General features: G+C 45.7%; 1 protein-coding gene across 4 annotated transcripts in view; it reads right to left on the bottom strand.

The window, feature by feature from the left end:
• The window catches only part of LOC142893297 (myosin phosphatase Rho interacting protein), a 39,256-nt gene that overhangs the window by 12,435 nt on the left and 10,105 nt on the right, over window positions 1-16,716 (bottom strand). For all 4 annotated transcript variants that reach the window (XM_076033746.1, XM_076033745.1, XM_076033747.1 and 1 more), the window contains exons 4-15: window positions 13,921-14,072; window positions 13,755-13,839; window positions 13,506-13,677; window positions 12,886-13,321; window positions 8,080-8,206; window positions 5,861-5,959; window positions 4,271-4,327; window positions 3,801-3,869; window positions 3,623-3,712; window positions 3,223-3,332; window positions 1,980-2,556; window positions 1,318-1,455 (exon numbers count right to left, since the gene is read on the bottom strand). In XM_076033746.1, coding sequence (XP_075889861.1) covers window positions 1,318-1,455; window positions 1,980-2,556; window positions 3,223-3,332; window positions 3,623-3,712; window positions 3,801-3,869; window positions 4,271-4,327; window positions 5,861-5,959; window positions 8,080-8,206; window positions 12,886-13,321; window positions 13,506-13,677; window positions 13,755-13,839; window positions 13,921-14,072 — 2,112 coding nt within the window. The remainder of the gene's footprint in view (window positions 1-1,317; window positions 1,456-1,979; window positions 2,557-3,222; window positions 3,333-3,622; window positions 3,713-3,800; window positions 3,870-4,270; window positions 4,328-5,860; window positions 5,960-8,079; window positions 8,207-12,885; window positions 13,322-13,505; window positions 13,678-13,754; window positions 13,840-13,920; window positions 14,073-16,716) is intronic.

The following is a 16,716-nucleotide window of genomic DNA, read 5'->3' as shown; positions in this document are numbered from 1 at the left end:
ACCAGGTACTATACACACATTGCAGTGGCTTTCCCCATCAAAGCTCATGTCAGCCACCAAAGCAGAGACAGTGAACATTATAGTGCAACTATCCATGTTCTGACTCCTCTGCTTCAGCAAGTACAATGTACTTGACAGTGTTGCTACAAAAACAGGGCGACACAAACACTGCATGTAAAGAAAGTCAATCTATAAACTTCAAGCAACACGCAATAAACTCAGCCACATCTAGCGGGAGTGTGAATCTACAGAGGGAGGATAATTCAGCCTCATTCTGGCAAAATCCATCCAAACCTTTTCCCCACAAGCTCATTCCTCGTCACATTTATGCCTTTATATACCTACGGCAGAATAGCAAACAGATGGTCTGTACAGCAGTTAATGGAAGATGAGAATCTAATGTCCATGCATATAATTAGAGAACAAGCCAATGTTATTGTTAACACATGTTGAGCCATACATTGCGTCCCTGGAGAGCAAGACCTTTTCAGCGAGTATTTATGGAGGATCATATAATTCTCTAGATGAAATAGATACTAACTTGCATTTATATATACTCCCTCTGGTGAAATATGCATATATTTTAAAATTAGACAATTTTCTTTTGACAGGAAGAAAATATTTTTTAAATATCGATTTAAATCAATACTTAATTATTTCTCTTTTCATCATACTTTTTTTTTTACATAGTATTGTAAAAATACTTTTTACAATTCACCATATGACGCTACGACCCATATTTCAACCCATATGGAAAAAGGGCAAAGGGCATCGCAAGACTTGAGATAAGCGTTTCCGTCTACGTCAACAAAAAAGAAAGAAAGAAAAAAACATCTAAAAATACAGCATGGCTAAAGAGGGTATAGTCGGAAAATGAATACAATGATAAGAAGGACTATAATTGTTTTGCTTGCTGATTTCTTTTTTTAGTTAGAGTGACATCACAACCAGAATGCTCAGTTGTTTGATCAAAAATCAAATACGAGACTAAAGTAAAAGCCAGCAAGAGTTCACAGACCTACAACAAAGAGGTAAAGGATTTAGTAGTGGAAGCCAATGTAGTGATAAGATATCAATGTTCTTTTTCATGCAACAAACTCATGCAAGGGCACAAATCTGTAGCCGCATTGTTGCTTCAATGTCAGTTGGCTGAATGCTCTTCTTACAATAAATACAACATGCAAAGAATGTTACCAAATGGAGCAGAGAATTTTGCTGAACAGAGAACAAGCTCATGGAATCTACGACGAGGTTCCCCATCAAAGCAGAACAGGTGATGCAGCTGCGCACTGAAGCACGAAAAGACAGATGACTCACCGGAGAGATGTAACCTGTTCGGATGTCCTGCTCTCTTTCCAGAGCCGTTCTCAGCTGGAACTCCAGGCCCTGCTTGTGCTGGTTTGAGTCGTGAAGCTGCTGGTGACAGCTCTCCAACTGCGTCTTCAGGTCCTCGATCTGCAGGAGAGCAACACAGTGTTTACAGACCATACGGTGAAATACAGTTTCACTAGGTTATTTCGTCCCTGGCTGGTCCTGGGCCTGAGCCAACTGATGTAGTTTCTCAAGGAGGGATTTGTTTCAGTGATCTTTCATCTTTGCATTTCATTCTTTTATTTTTTGGCTTTAAAAAGAAACTTTTTTTTTTTTTTTTTTAGATTAATATGCATTGTTTAGTTTCAATTCTGTTCACTCCACACAATCTCGGTTGGTGCTGAGGTGTAGAATGGGCGGCAGCTGAAATCAAATTCACTGTAGTTTATTGTTTCTTTAATGTTTTATTTTTATGTTGACAGTCCTGTACTGTCGGGTGAAAACTATGCATGAAATCACAAGTGCGTTAAGTCAAAGAAAGATCTGGAAGAAATGCACTGAGAGGAAATCGTAAACAGGACGACTATTTCAGATTTAGGAACATGGGTGCTTTTCCTGGAGTGGAGGATTTTTTTTTTTTGTGGCAACTACAGCTTATTAGTACTTACCCCTTGTCTGTAGTTTTCCAGCAGCTGCTCGAGCTCTGCAGTCTCTCCGGCGGGCCCGGTGGTGGGCAGAGGCACTCTCCTCTCTTCCCGTATGGGAGTGCTCTCCACCTGCTGCCAGTGCTGCTCGATGGCCTCCTCCATCCTCTGCTGCCTCTCGAATGTCGCGGGGCCGAACGAATCCGTCGTTTGCGTCGCGGCGGCTCCCACTCCGCTCTCATAGTCCGTCCTGCCTCCGTCTTTGCCATGTGCGTCCTCCGCGGACGAGCCGGTCACAGACTCGTACCTTTTTCGCCTCTCCTCCCGCCGCCGACTCCGCTCCAGCTCCCCCAGGTCCCCCTGGAGGCTCTCGGCCTCCTGCGCGCGCTGCTGGGCCAGAGCCTGGGCTATGGGTCTGAACTCGGCCCAGTCAAAAGTCTTGGAGCGGCCCTCCCTTCTGCGCTCTCGCGCCCGGCTCTTGGAGGCCCCCGGGATGGATTCCCTCTCTACGGAGGAGGCCTCGGAGGAGGGCGAGTCCTGGGTGACATCAGGCCTCACAAGGCCCTCCAAGGGAGAGAAGGAACCGTGATCCTCCGTTGAGCTGAAAAGGGAGCGGCGGATTATTATTTCTTATCCCTACAACTTCCATGTCTATTACCTTTCAGTGTATACACTCTTTAAAATGCTAATTAACTCTTATGAAGATCATCAAATCAGTTACCAATTCATTTAAAGGTCCAGTCTGTAAATAATTTAAGGAAGCCCAGTATTTAAGGTAGCCGGTTTCATATTTCATATCTGATTGTACAAAGTGCTTTGAGATGCCTTTGCTTGTGATTTAGTGGCATACAAATTAAAGTTGATTGATTGATTGATTGATTGATATTTAGGGCACTGTCAGCCAGGCTTTGTTAAAAAATGTAAATGCAAAAACTGGGGAAAAAAATTACTTTATTATTGCGATTATACACTTTTACTGATGTATTTATGAGCTGTATTTTAAGCTTTTACCAATATAAAAATTACAAATCAAGCCAAATTGTACTCACTGGACCTGTAAGTAATCTTACTTTTGATTGATGCTTTCACACACACACAACAGACTTGTGTTTATATCTCTTCAACAACTCCAGATAACTCATTACAGACCTCGTACAGCAAGACATGCGTTCCTCATGTACATGTTGGACTCATTATATCCCCACTTCAGATCGTAGGCTCCGTTATTTATAATTAAGGCAGAACACATGAGTGCGGAAGTGCTGACCTTGCCACATCAGGGGCTGTGGAGGGCCTGACGTTCTTCATGACAGCCTGGATCCAGTTCCTCCGTATGCCTGCTGTCATGGCCGATAGGGTGTGAACTCCCTCTTGGGTCTAAACAGTCAGAAGCAGCATCGAACGCAGACGTCAATGCCAAGAAATGAAAGCTTTATGCAGTTGGCTGTTCATTTTTTCAAATCTGTGTGAGCTCTTCAGGCGTATCATTTCTGGTGTATTTTGAACAAATATTTTAACACACGGGGGTAATTTGTCCCCACAGAAAACACAGCGTCCGGTTAACGGAGGAAGCAAGATTCTTGTTGCACAAGAACGCTGGTAAAATCCAGAATCAACAAACACTGCAGTATTAAAAACAAACTCGAGGAGAAGCCACGGTCTCTCACGTGTATTTGGAAGCCGTAGTTGCGCTGAGCCTGGTACTCCGTCACATTGCTGCAGGTCGACAGGTCAATCTCGCCATCCAGGTCGGAAGCCTGCGGAAAAACACAGAGGCCAGCGAGGAAATCAAGACAGCCCAACGATCCCACCTCGAGATGTAGAAGAGAGAAGCAGTGAACGCACCTCCTCTGCGATGGAGTCCTTGTAGTATCTCAGGCTGTGATCTGTCAGAACAAACCAGTATTTCTTCCACTGCAAACAAAAAGACAAAGTTGGTTTTTAGGGTGTTTTGAGAAGGAGCCTCACACACACACACAAACAACTCACACACTGAACCCCGTACGTGATGTAAAGATGTATTTTAAAGTCTTTGTGCTCCGCCCCAGCCTCTGAAGAAGCGACATCAAAGTGTGACCACAACTCTGCAAACCTCAACTCAAAAACATGCAGCACATGGACACTTCTGATGCAATCTGTACTGGCTTTCGACTTTTTTTTTTTAAATCAGCCTAAAGGCACAATATAGATGCCATACACTTGACCTGATTTAGTGTCGCTGTGACTAAATACATTGTTTAAAAGTCTGTTTTAATGTTTGATTCCCTGCTCCAGCTGCTTCATAGAAAAAACCCTGGCACGTGTTGATGAAGTACCTGGCCTTGCTCGTCCAGCTTCACCATCCAGCCTTTCTTGAAATTCAGTAAATCCGGCTACAGAAATAAAATAAAATAAATGGATATAAGGTCAACAAAATGGTTAAATTCAAATGACAACTTTACATTTTGGTCATGCAAAGACAATTTTATAAGGAAAATATTTCCACTGAAACAATTAATTCAAGTGCTGTCCTACTACTTAGGACATCTTTAAAACAGGACCCAAAGGATAAAACACGTTCATTCCGAAATGTAGCCAACTTCATTGACAGTGTTTCCAAAAGGTCAAATGGAGGACCAGAATCATTGCCATTCTGTCAGAACACATGCTCACGCAGTCAGCTGGGGGAAGAAGTTCACCACCCCACCCATTGACTGGATGGATTTAGCACCAGTGGTGCGGTGGGGAACTTCTGCTACACCAGCTGAGGATGCAGGACACGGTGCTCAGTACTGCTGTAGCCTGCTGTGATTCCACACACTGGAAGAGGCGACACACACACACACACACACACACACACACACACACACACACACACACACACACACACACACACACACACACACACACACACACACACACACACACACACACACACACACACCTCTCATCCTCAGCCTTTGTCTTTTACAAACACACACAAGCATTGTGGCCGGTGGAAGCAATTGTGCTCACAAAAACAGACACAGACACACACCTGTCTTACAACTCCGCTAGACAAAAAAATATGAGAACACACACGGTACACACACTGGGTGCAACCGACACACGCAAACAGCAAAGTCTGCAAAGAGCAGAGGCAGAATGACGGGGATGACCTGCGGAGGAGAGGGAGAGGAGCGGGGGGTGGTGCCCCCTGCAGCAAGGAGGCGTGGCCTACAACATCACCGCACCGAGGCCAAGAAACATTAAAAAAAAGGACATGTTTAGTTAGAAAAAAAAAAAATAGAACTAATATCACATCTGCGTGAACTCTGAAACTGGAGGAACACCTCAGCAGTCCAGGGGAAAGAAGGAAGGTCCGATAAATAAATATTCCTTCAGTCTGCTGGAAATCAGAACGCTGGAAAATAGTTCTCTGTGCAGAGCTGCTGCTGGCAGGTGTCAACAAAGGCCTTTCCCCATCCTTAATACTTTTCCCTCAGTTACCTAACGGCAGGCCGACAACAACCCAGCGACCTCGCTGCGCACAGCTGAAGGCCTGGCACTGGTGCTGACCCCAGATCCTACAGCTTAGCAGAACAGGAAGGCTTTGTCTGACAACCCAGAGACACACTGGAGCACATTAGCCTTTCGCAAGGACGCTGAATATGCAAGTCCCGGGTACCATAATAACAATTGGGACAATTCTGAAGCCGAAAATATTAAAAGGCTGAGAGAGTTGACAAAATGAGCAAATTGCAAACAATGAGGCTATGAAAATTAACGCTTAAATCCTTCAGCTGTTTTGATGAAGTGATTTTTGGATTTGGAAGAAATAAGAAAAATACAAACAAACAAAAAAACTACTGATGACCAATGCTGTGAGCTAAATTATACCGAGGGTTAATCATGGAAGGCTACTAAAGGACAGATGAGAAGCTCACCGTCATGACCGACTCAGTGGTTCTTCTGTCCAGAGACTTGGCTCTCCGAAGAGGCGGCAGAGTGGAGACAAAGTCCAGACCCTGGTCCGCGTCGTGCCGCTGCTCCTAAAGGACAAAAGATAAATGAGTTCCAAAAAAAATAAAAAAAAAATAAAATAAAAAAAAATACAGTACATACATTTCCTCATATTAGAGTTTAATTATTCAAAATAAAGATTTCAGGTCACAAACTGGGTTTACGCTAGACTTAGAATTTACATATCAAATATTGGTAAAAAGGTTTTGACACTCTCATGGAGGGGCATTACAGACACACGTTTTCTATTTGGGCATATATATGGCAACAGTGCAACACTTTTTTCACATCTACACGGCACCGACTCCCAAGGACATGACAGGTCGGGAGCAACATGAGGTGCAAAAGCATCACTCAGATCACGAAATGCTGCTGGGGTCAGCCTGAAATGTTGAATCCACAGCTGATCTGTGGATCCCTCGTTCACAGTCCTCTCCCAGAAACCTGCATTTACGTGGCCTTTGCCACACACACACACACAAACACACAAACACACACACACACACACACACACAAACACACACACACACACACACACACTCATCCTCAGCCTTTGTCTTTTACAAAAATCAAGATCTCGTGCTGAAAGACCCTGCGATGGAAACACGCAGGGAGCGCAATAGCGCTTTATCAAAAGGTTCGGACGGGCGATCGTGCTCAACCTCAATCAGTTTTATGGTTTGCACCTGTTTCTACAGACAGCTCCTTGCACTGAGACAAAACTCAATTGGTTTGTTGCCTCTGGTTGCCGAGGAAAACATCTGGAGAACTGCTCCTTTCCCTCCAAGCACGCCGTTTCGAGTACACTCGGAAAGCATTGAGAATGAAAACATCGCTGATAACGCGAGGCTGGATGTGCCAACTTCTAAATGAGCGCATTCTTGAGCGAGCGCTGGCCAAGAAAACAGAACCAACGAGCTCAGCAGCACGAGGCGCACAAGAGGCCTCTGTCATTTGTTTGCCTACATGTGTGATAGTCTCCTCTCATCAGTAGACAGGAATGAGTGCGTAAGAGCACTGCAAAAAGACTGTGAGGTGACAGTCGCTGCGTTTCCAGGACAGTGTTTTTCAAAATAAAAGTAATATTTCTGTAATTTCGAGACAGCACAATTGCGATTTGCACGGGTTTCCACTGAAGGGTGCAAAGCGCTTAAGCCGTAGCTCACATAAATTCTCGTCTTGCGGGACGTAATTCACATAAAATCTCGACTTGTGGGACGTAATTTACGTAAAATCTCGTCTTGCGGGCGTAATTCACGTAAAATCTCGTCTTGCGGGACGTAATTCACGTAAAATCTCGTCTTGCGGGATGTAACTCACGTAAAATCTCGTCTTGCGGGACGTAACTCACGTAAAATCTCGTCTTGCGGGCGTAATTCACGTAAAATCTCGTCTTGCGGGACGTAATTCACGTAAAATCTCGTCCCGTCACATTTATGAGAATTAAGTTTGCATTTGTTCGTTTGCTGTCAAGAAGGGTTGTTATAATTTTCTCTTTGATTACTTGTAAGAAAAAAAATTCTGTCTAATCCTCTGACCAAACGTAACGCACCATTTTTACTTGAAATTAACTGGTCACATGACCCCGGATGTCACGTCCAGTGACGCGTAAATCCTAAAAAGTGTTTCCATGACACATTAGCGATGTTCCTCGATATTGATACGTCTGAAAAACCACCCCATGAGAGCGTTAAAACCTTTTAGCCAGATTTGAGCAGTATTATTCGAAGTTCAGGCGTTTCCGTTAACAGTTTTTTATTGCGATATTTAGGTTTTGCTCAATTCTAGGAGTAATGGAAACGCAGCGAGTGTTGTATTGTGTCCCCGGCTTTGTCAACTTCTAGCCCGACACGGAGGTCCAGGCTGGGAAAGGAAAGCGCGATCACCAGGGGATTCCCAGCGCAGACTGGAAACTGGAAATACATACAGCTCACACTGCTGACCTCTGACCTGTAACTAAAACAAAGGCAGGACAGAGGGAAGGAGAAAGGGGTCACGAGGGCGAGGGATAGAAAAGATAGAAGACTGTGTGTGCGTCTGCTGGTCCGTGTTTGTGTGTCTGTCCAACCTGAACTGGGATATTAACACATTTATTTCACACAGATAACCCCCCCCCCCCTCCCACACACACAAAACACGTTACCTCTCTGTGGAAGCGCCTGTGTTCGCTGCGGCCCTGCCTGCCTCCACTTCTTCCCGACTCTTCCACCTCCATCTTCTCGGGATTCTCCAGCTCCAAGGCCTCCAGCTTCTCAATGACCCCGGAGCGGCTGCGCGCGCGCACACACACACACACACACACACACACACACACACACACACACACACACACACACACACACACACACACACACACACACACACACACACACACACACACACACACACACACACACACGTTAGATCTGCGGGCCAACTCCTCATTTCAAGGGGCAGTGGCTGTGACAGAGACCCCTCTCGAGAAACAGCTTTGCTTTGAGTAGCCACTTTACTTTTGAAGGCAGCAAGTCAACACAGCACCCTCAGCGCATGAGTTCTGTGACTGACGTGAAAAATGCAATGACTGATGAAATAAATGTAAATGTCTCAAAATGTGTGAAAAGTTTTTGTATCGGGGCCACTGTATCCGTGGTAATGACCGCATCTGTTTCTGCGGACTACAGCACACGGCACGAGTCACAATATCTCAAGACCAAAACCACAAATAATTCGGTCCTTTTGTTTTTAGACCAAAGCTGAAGGACTGAAATTGGAATTTGGAATATTAGGAAAATTACAAAAAGTATAGATCATAAATAAATAATATATTGCAAAGGTGCACGAAAATCCAGATGTTCTGCAAAAGGCATTTTCAAAAATAAGGGAGTTACCAAGTAAAAATTCAAAACTGCATCTCAGTTTTCTTTACTCCTCTGTCTTTCTTCCAGCCTCAACCTAGAAGTAGTTTTTTTTTTTTTTTTGCCAATATCCAAAATGTTGGTACTCCAACTCATGTGTTGGGCAAATCAATGTTGACAGCTGCTGGGAGTCTCTGGGCCATTAGAAAGCACCACTCGTGTCCAGGAAGCAATAATTACATTTCATCCATCCCAGAGTCAGATTGAGGGTGGGGTTCCTGAGCTTTTTAAAAGGTTTCTGGCCCCCTGGGAAAACTCCTGAACTCACTGATGGAAATGGAAAATATCCACTCCTCATTCTCGTATTGACGCTCGTGCCGCCCATGACGCGTTTACTCTGCGGCCGAGGAAGAAGGGGCAGCTTCGCTTACACGGTAAACAGCATTTCCGTTTCAGAGTGAATCAAGCCTTTCTGGAGAGCTGCTGGCCACAGAGGACTCGTCAGCACGGCTTGGCCCCCCTGCCGGTGTCCATCTGGAGCCCCACTCAAACTGTGACACGGAGCACTGCCAAGCGCCGACACATTCCCACACAGACCTTTTGTGCGATGACATAAGAATTCGCATTTTGCAGAGGGCGAAGGTAGGAGGCAGCGGGAAATATTAGATTTCTCTTCTGCCTTATTTGGAGACTCGATGGTTTCAGCTGCGATCCCTAAAAGGGAACAATGGTGTCTGGACAGGGACAGTGCGAGGCCAGACACCCCCCCCCCCCCCCCCCCCCCCATACACGCCATATATCTTATTCATTGTTTCCACTGCTTTCAGTTCAGAGAATGAACGTAACCATGTTATGAACCTGCTGATAGGGTCGCACGTCTTGTTTGTGTGGAAAATTTTCCAAGTGCAGATGTTATCCAGAGGTTCATGTTGCGGGACATCCTGCTGAGTTTCACTTGCAGTTATTAGATTTGTTGCGATGATTGAGTACAAACACCCACTAGGATGAATAAAAATGAGCTTTTTGCGATGCACTCGTGGGTGTGTGAGCAAACGTCAGCCATCACATCTCAATAATGGAGGTGAATTGAACAAAATACCAAGCCAGATGGTAAAACACCCATGAGCGGATAGAAAAGAGGCCGCCCACTCTCAGAGTGGGAGACTCTCTCGCTCTGTCTATCAGATTAAAGGTGGACCATTCAGATTTGCCTGGCAAGATCACAGATCCCTATGTAAACTGATGTGTAAGTAAACTCATGTCGACGCAAATCCAAAGCAGGATCAAAATGTGACGTTGACCAAATAAACGTGAACCTCCCAGTTCTGATCATACAATTACTAACGCAGTTGCCATTTGCACACGGTTCACACTGGCCAGCATCGTGACGGTCATCTCCTGCGTTTTCATTGGCGGCATTTAGCAGCTGCTGCTTTATTATTTTGTTCCGCTGAGAGTCGCTAATGAGACAACTTCATTAAGCCTGGCAAACGCGCCGGAGCATCATATGACGACCTTGTGACAGAACATCACAGACGCTGTGATGTTCAGATGTTGTGTATCATTTGTCACCTGTCACCAGTAAGTGAACAAAGCTGCGGTTCTCAGCTTAATTCAGGCGTGGCGGGACACTGGAGGACGGAGGGAATGTGATGAAGGAATGTTGTGGCACGAAGGGAGAAATCTTCTCTTCTCTTCTCTTCCAGGGTGCAGGAGCGTTGGGTCACACTGGGCCACGGCCGCGTCGGAGATTTAACAATCAAACATGTAACAAGTGTTGTTACTTTGTAAAGCCGGCGTGTACTGCAGCTCTTTGGCAAGAGTCAGCTAGCTGACAGTGAAGGGAAGAGGTGGGAATTCTCCACCGAAGAGTGTGCGAGCAACAGAATGACAGAGGGGATATTGAACTTGACTGGAATCATTTCCATGGACAACTGAAGGAGGAGAAGGGATCCTGGCTGCCAGTTAGCCACACGGTGTCACGAGACAAATGGCGAGCCGAAAATATTTGTTGGAGCCGGCTCTACCGAGACCGCGTGGTAAAGTCTGCAAACACATTTTAGAGAAGATTAAAAAGAAATAAATGTAAACGCTCTGAATTTCACAGCGAGCTGCTGTTTCCCTAGTGTCACTTTTAAGTTGAACTGAACACTGGCTGGATGAGAGGTACAGAACATGCCACACAGTGTAATGATAAATCTGAAGCTCAACTCCTTTTTGAATATTCATTTTACTTGATATTTGATTTGATTTCATATTCCTAATTGCACAGACTGAACCAGTTAACCTTGTTTTTTGTTACATGTTGTTTGACGAAACGAGAGAAGTTATTGGTTTGTACTGGTGCACAGTTATTAAATAAATAATGAGGATCCCATTCTTTTCCACAAAATAAAACCTAACACTTGTTGTTTTGTTTCTCTGCATCATATAGGAACGGTATCTGCTGATACTAAACTTCAGATATCTGCATTGGTATCAGAGTTGTAAAAAACACATCAGTGCATCCCCGGTTCTCACCGCAGAGAAGCTGGTGCTTTCAAAAGCCATTCTATAGAGGCAGCCTGACAGAACTAATACGGAAAAAGACAAAGTTCAATGCTGGAATTACTGGCGAGGGGCAAACTGCTATTGGACGTAAGATGAGTCACTTCCAAACACGTGAATAATGGAAATGCAACAAAAGCAAAAAGTCGCGAACTCCCTGATATTGTTTGGACATGCCTGCAAGGTTCACTGTAAAAATCCCAAACTGGCTCCATTAGACCAGTTGTTGTGCCGACTGTGGGCACTCCCTCTATATTCCTCTCCCCCTCTCGTGCCCGGCAGGGCCGGAGGGAGTGAGCGGAGCAGGAAGTTGGCTGTGGAAGGGAAGAGATGACCTCCAACCAGGGCCACTCAGCTTGTCTGAAAGGTTGCCGCTTCAGTGTGCGCGCCTGCGTGTCTGCGAGCGTGAGACCGACGGCGGCACACTGCTGAACGGAAACTATGGAGGGTGCGTTTACATTGCAAGAGGCTTAGAGTGAAGAGTTCTAACAGAAAAGGGGAGGAAACTCGAACGTCTCGATTTCACCAAATGCGCCCACTTCTCCTCCCTTGCGATAAAACCACGCTGGTCGCGAGATTACGTGTGCACATCAAAAGCACTGCAAGTGCGTGCGTCACTGGGGCAACGTGTGTGTATGTAAGTCTGTGAGTGTGTGTGTGTGTACATGCCTTTAAAAGGATAAGCCAACGGCTCAACTATTTCCAGACCATAGTGTCTGTAGCGCAGAGCAGGATTCTAAGAAGCCAGTCTACTAACCTGCTTCATCAGGTTAAATCAGATTAAAGATGTCACATTTTAGCCAGGGGCACTCAGGTGTCAGAAGGCCACACGGACCACTTCCATTCTATGAATATAAACGGGGAGATGAAACATTTGCCTTTTCCTGCTGTCTCCCTGTGCCTCTCAAAGTTACCTTTGTTCTATTCTGCTATTGTTTTCGCTCTAAAGTCCCATTTCAAACGGCAGATTCGGATTTTTATTTTGCAGCTGGTGAAAGCAGGCACTATTTTTCTATAATTTGCCACCATGTTTAACCCTCTGTTTACAGCCTCCCACAAAAATAAAGGATCAGTTTTAGCATCTTGCTAAAAATGATGCCGATTTGTAACCTGCAATTGGCTGGAAGGGGACAAAAAAGGGTCTCAAGAAAACAACAACAACAACAACAAAACCTCTCTGATAGTTGTTGTCACTAACTTGGTGCAATTTGTCATCACAAAGGGCCGATTTCCAGAACTCCATGGTTGACCAACGTTTCTGAAAAGTGGAGCCAGCTAAAGAGGTAAAGGACGGGCTGATTCCCCTCTCCAGGGAGTTCACAGACAGGCTGGAGACACATCGGTGTGAGAAAACACTGGGAAGGTCCACTTTGCATAATATTGGAACTTTCACTACCAGTATTTAGTTACTAGTTTAACCAGTCCTAACCAGAGGTGGAAGTAAAGTATGGATACAAGATAATTACCAGACATGAATGGGCCGATGATGGGAAATGGGGCTATTTTTAAACTCAGCTCATCAGAATGAAGGCTGACAAAGGGAAGAGAGAAGACTGGGGACCGACCTCCTCTCCGGGCTGAGGACACTCTCCCTCTCCTGCCTGTCGGGGCTCCTGTAGCGGCTCCTCTTCTCTGCCTTTCTGGCCTCGGCCTCCAGCCGCCGTGAGCGCGGGGTGTCGTGGTGGCTGTAGGAGTGGCCCCTCTGGTTGGCCGGGTGGCTGTCCGAGCTGGTCACCGTGCTGCCGCTGGCGTCTGAGTCCAGGGAGCTGACGGAGCCGCTGATGTGGGAGCCGTTGGACAGCAGGGAGCTGCCGGAGGGGAAGGGGTCGCTCGGGGCCGGGGAGAGGCAGCGCGGGATGCCGCCCAGGCTGGAGCACGAGCCCGTCGGGGAGAGCAGGCCGCTGGGGGCCTGCGGGGCCGAGCCGTGCGGGCCGGCGCGGTCCACGTCGTCCCCGTTGACTGAGCCTGCGTCGGACCCCTGCGCCACGGAGGAGCCGTCACCTGGAGAAAGAGGAATTCATTGACTCTCTCACTTAATTAGAATAAAAATAACACTTTAAACTCTTGTTAGCGAGGCTGCAATCAAATGGTTCTTATCGTCATGTTTATTCTCATAAACTCAGAGGTTGAATTCCCCCCCCGCCCCCCTTCACAAAAAAACGACGTTACTTTCATTCCTCCTAACCTGTGGGGGGCAGCGGCGATCCTGGGGGCAGCTCTGCCGCAGGCCACACGGCAGCCCCCTCGGCCTCCCTCTGGCTCAGCTCTTCCTGCCAGATGATGGAGCTCGAGTCGGGAACCTTCTCTGCCTCGGGGATGCCAGAGCCGGTCACCGCCACCTTTGCTGGGCCCGGCTCCTGGCAGAGACACGGCAGCACCGCGGTCAAAAGCCATGGAAAAAAGAGATATTAACCTTCCTATTGAGGAGCACTACCTGGGAAGTTGTCGGCTCCACCTTGCGCTTCTTCTTCTGGTTCTGTTTGTTGGTTCGGGGGTAGACCACCAGCTGCTCACTCCACCTTGGGATGGACGTGATAATGTTTTTAAGTGTGTTTCCGCGCATCCAGTGGAAAAACCTGCTCAACAAAATCAGGACTCACCCATTGATGATCTCTTTATTCTCTCCGCGGATGAAGTATTCCTGCTCCGGGGTGATGATGCACAAGGAGTTCTTCTGGCCCGTCTTGGGCTCGGCGTCGATGACGTCTGTGCACAGGTTCATGTTCACCGTGCCCTGAGGCAGCGTGCTGGGCTAAAGGGAGACACGAGACGGCACCTTAGGGTTGGACTAGTTTACTCTTCAGTTGAAAGAAAACTCAGAGGTTCTGCTTTCCCTTATTCATTTAAAAATATTGTTCATTTAATATTAATTTATATAAGGAGAATGACATCACACAAGCACCCAATAATGATACTAAACTCTTATTAATGATAACGTGAATGGTGGGAGAAAGGCCGCCCAGATTAAGAGCGCCAGCAGACGGGTGTGAGTCTCCTGTTGTCTGGTCAGTTGGTTTGCTGCCAGAGGAGAAAGAGCGGCTTTAGTCAGCGCTCAGGTGACCATAGAGACGCCATCGCTATGTACAACTGACATAACATTTTGTATTTTGGAGTTTGGTTGCCTTTGTGGTTATCCCACTCTGTGAGCATCAGTCAAACACATAGATCATTAAATAAGTGGATACATAATAAATAAATAGGGCAACAAAAAAAAAAAATCATCATTAAATTCTAATGGACCAAGTGGTTTACTTAAAATAGCATTTGAATCTAAAAAGAATGTGCCATAAAATGTAGCATAATTTATTCTAATCTTAGAGGAGAAAGGGGAAGTAAAGGGCCAAATAAATTGAAGGTAAAGTGTTGACCAATTGTTTACTAAATTTGTCCTTCAAGCCGTACTTTCTGAAAATATTTAAATTAGACAGAACAGTTACATTTAATAGTTTGATATTTAATTTAATTCAATAATATATTTTTTTTGTCTAAAACCTGTTCAATAAACTGGATGGAGTTGTCCCGCGTCCTCTGTGATCATCAAGGCCGATTTGAGTTTATTCAGGCACTGAGGCAACTTTCATAAAATAACTCAACATTCACTTTCAAATGTAATAAAAGCACAACGTACGCAAGAGGTTTGCAGACGTCAGATGAACAAAAAAAGGAGAGTTTAAACTACACGTTTAAATGTGGTCGTAATTGCGGCTCGGCTGCCTTCCCGACTAAATGCTGATACCATCGCTATCACATTTCAAACAGTCCACAGAACAAAACAAAGCAAGACTTTTCACGCGGACAAGATTTCAATCACTTAACTAAGGTCGATTTAGCGCCATGTTGGGCCCTAAACTGCAGGAACTCCCCCACACTGCCACGGTGACGGGGCCAAAACCTCTCAACGGCGGCGCTCACTGGCTGAAAGGAGGAGATGACAGCGATGGCGCGCCAGACTGAAGCCACTTTGTGCGCGTGATCGGTGAAGACGATGGAGCCGTGTCCGCTTTTGTGCAACGGCCACCACACAGAGGCCGCTTACGCAGGACACCAAACCTTCATCATCTCAGGCAGTGTAAAGGGAAACGCATCCGCCAAGCCGCAGTTGGGCCACACTGACTCGAGCTTCCTGTGGGTTTTGTGTCGCAGGATAATAAACACATTGTCATTTTAAACCTGATCACTTATTGTCTTGTTCAGATCAGAGGGGCGAAATCCCCACGAACTTCCTCTCAATCCCGCGGCTCTGTTATCAGGCTCTGCTGGGCTTTGCATACTGCAGATGCAAAACAGGTGCAGGCTCTTACTCCAGCTCCTTTTAAGGCCAAGCGAGCACAGATCCAGCTTTATTAAGATCGGCCGACGGAACCCCTGGGGGCTACCAAATATGGCAAACGCACAGTGTTGCACTTCACAAGAAGAATTCCCTCCGCTAGGAAGAAAAGCGTCGAGTTGGAGGGAGAAGTCGTCACTGCGGAAGCCTGCAGCGGCGGCCGTACCAGTACCGAAGGGCTTGATTTGCCAAGGGGGGTATTGTAATCGCCATACTTTGTGGTACGTGTATTGCGTCTACGAAGGCTTGAGAGCGGAGTTGTAAGGCAACTGGACCGCCGTCTTTGTTTTTCTATTACTTTTACGACAACGAGGGACAAAGTCCACTCGCCCAAAGTCAACTCTCAAAGATTTCATCGAGTACCTGCTTGCCTAACATTGAAACATTCACTGAGTTATGATCGTAAAACGTATTTGTTCCCATGAACAACTCTTTCCTGTGTAATGTACAGTAAATGTTTCCACAAGTGGATGTAATAAAGCCGTCTAGGGGAATCCATCCACGCTAAAAGATTCAATAGATCATTAATGAAACTTTAGAGAGGCTCAGGAACAACAAAGCAGCAACAATTTGTTGAACCTTCGAGTTGTAATGTCTTCACCATGAAGATTTGAGTCAGTCTAACCTTTTGGTTGTACAGGGTTAAGGTTGGGGTAATGCAATCTGCTGGATATAAATTTAAAATGAAATAAATTAAAATAAATAAATGAAAATCTTTGAGTGAGCAAAACAGAAGAAAAAAAAAACAAACTATGAACAGTTGGCATACTGCACGTCCTTCACAAAGGATTTAAGTAATTGAAAAGTATCATTAAAAAAAAGGATCACGTAATTGAGTAATTTTTGCTTTCTCTGTCTATACTAAGAATAACTGTACAGTACTGTCAGAATCACCCGTGTATGTTTATTTGCGGTGACCTGCCACTAACAGACATTTATGCAGTTTTGGTTGCTAGTCCTTGTCGTGTACTCCGCAAATGGGCTTGTGGTTTTAAAGGACCAACCAGAGGGTTCACTCGGGCGTTCACACCACACTGTGGTGCGAGTGGGCAGAGGTTGTCATGTACTT

This window comes from Nelusetta ayraudi, unplaced genomic scaffold, assembly GCF_046127955.1.
Source record: "Nelusetta ayraudi isolate G7.1 ecotype Tasmania unplaced genomic scaffold, CSIRO-AGI_Nayr_v1 ptg000042l, whole genome shotgun sequence".
Lineage (NCBI taxonomy): Eukaryota > Metazoa > Chordata > Actinopteri > Tetraodontiformes > Monacanthidae > Nelusetta > Nelusetta ayraudi.
Note: the sequence above shows the minus strand (reverse complement) of the source record. Positions and strands in the feature narration are given on the sequence as shown.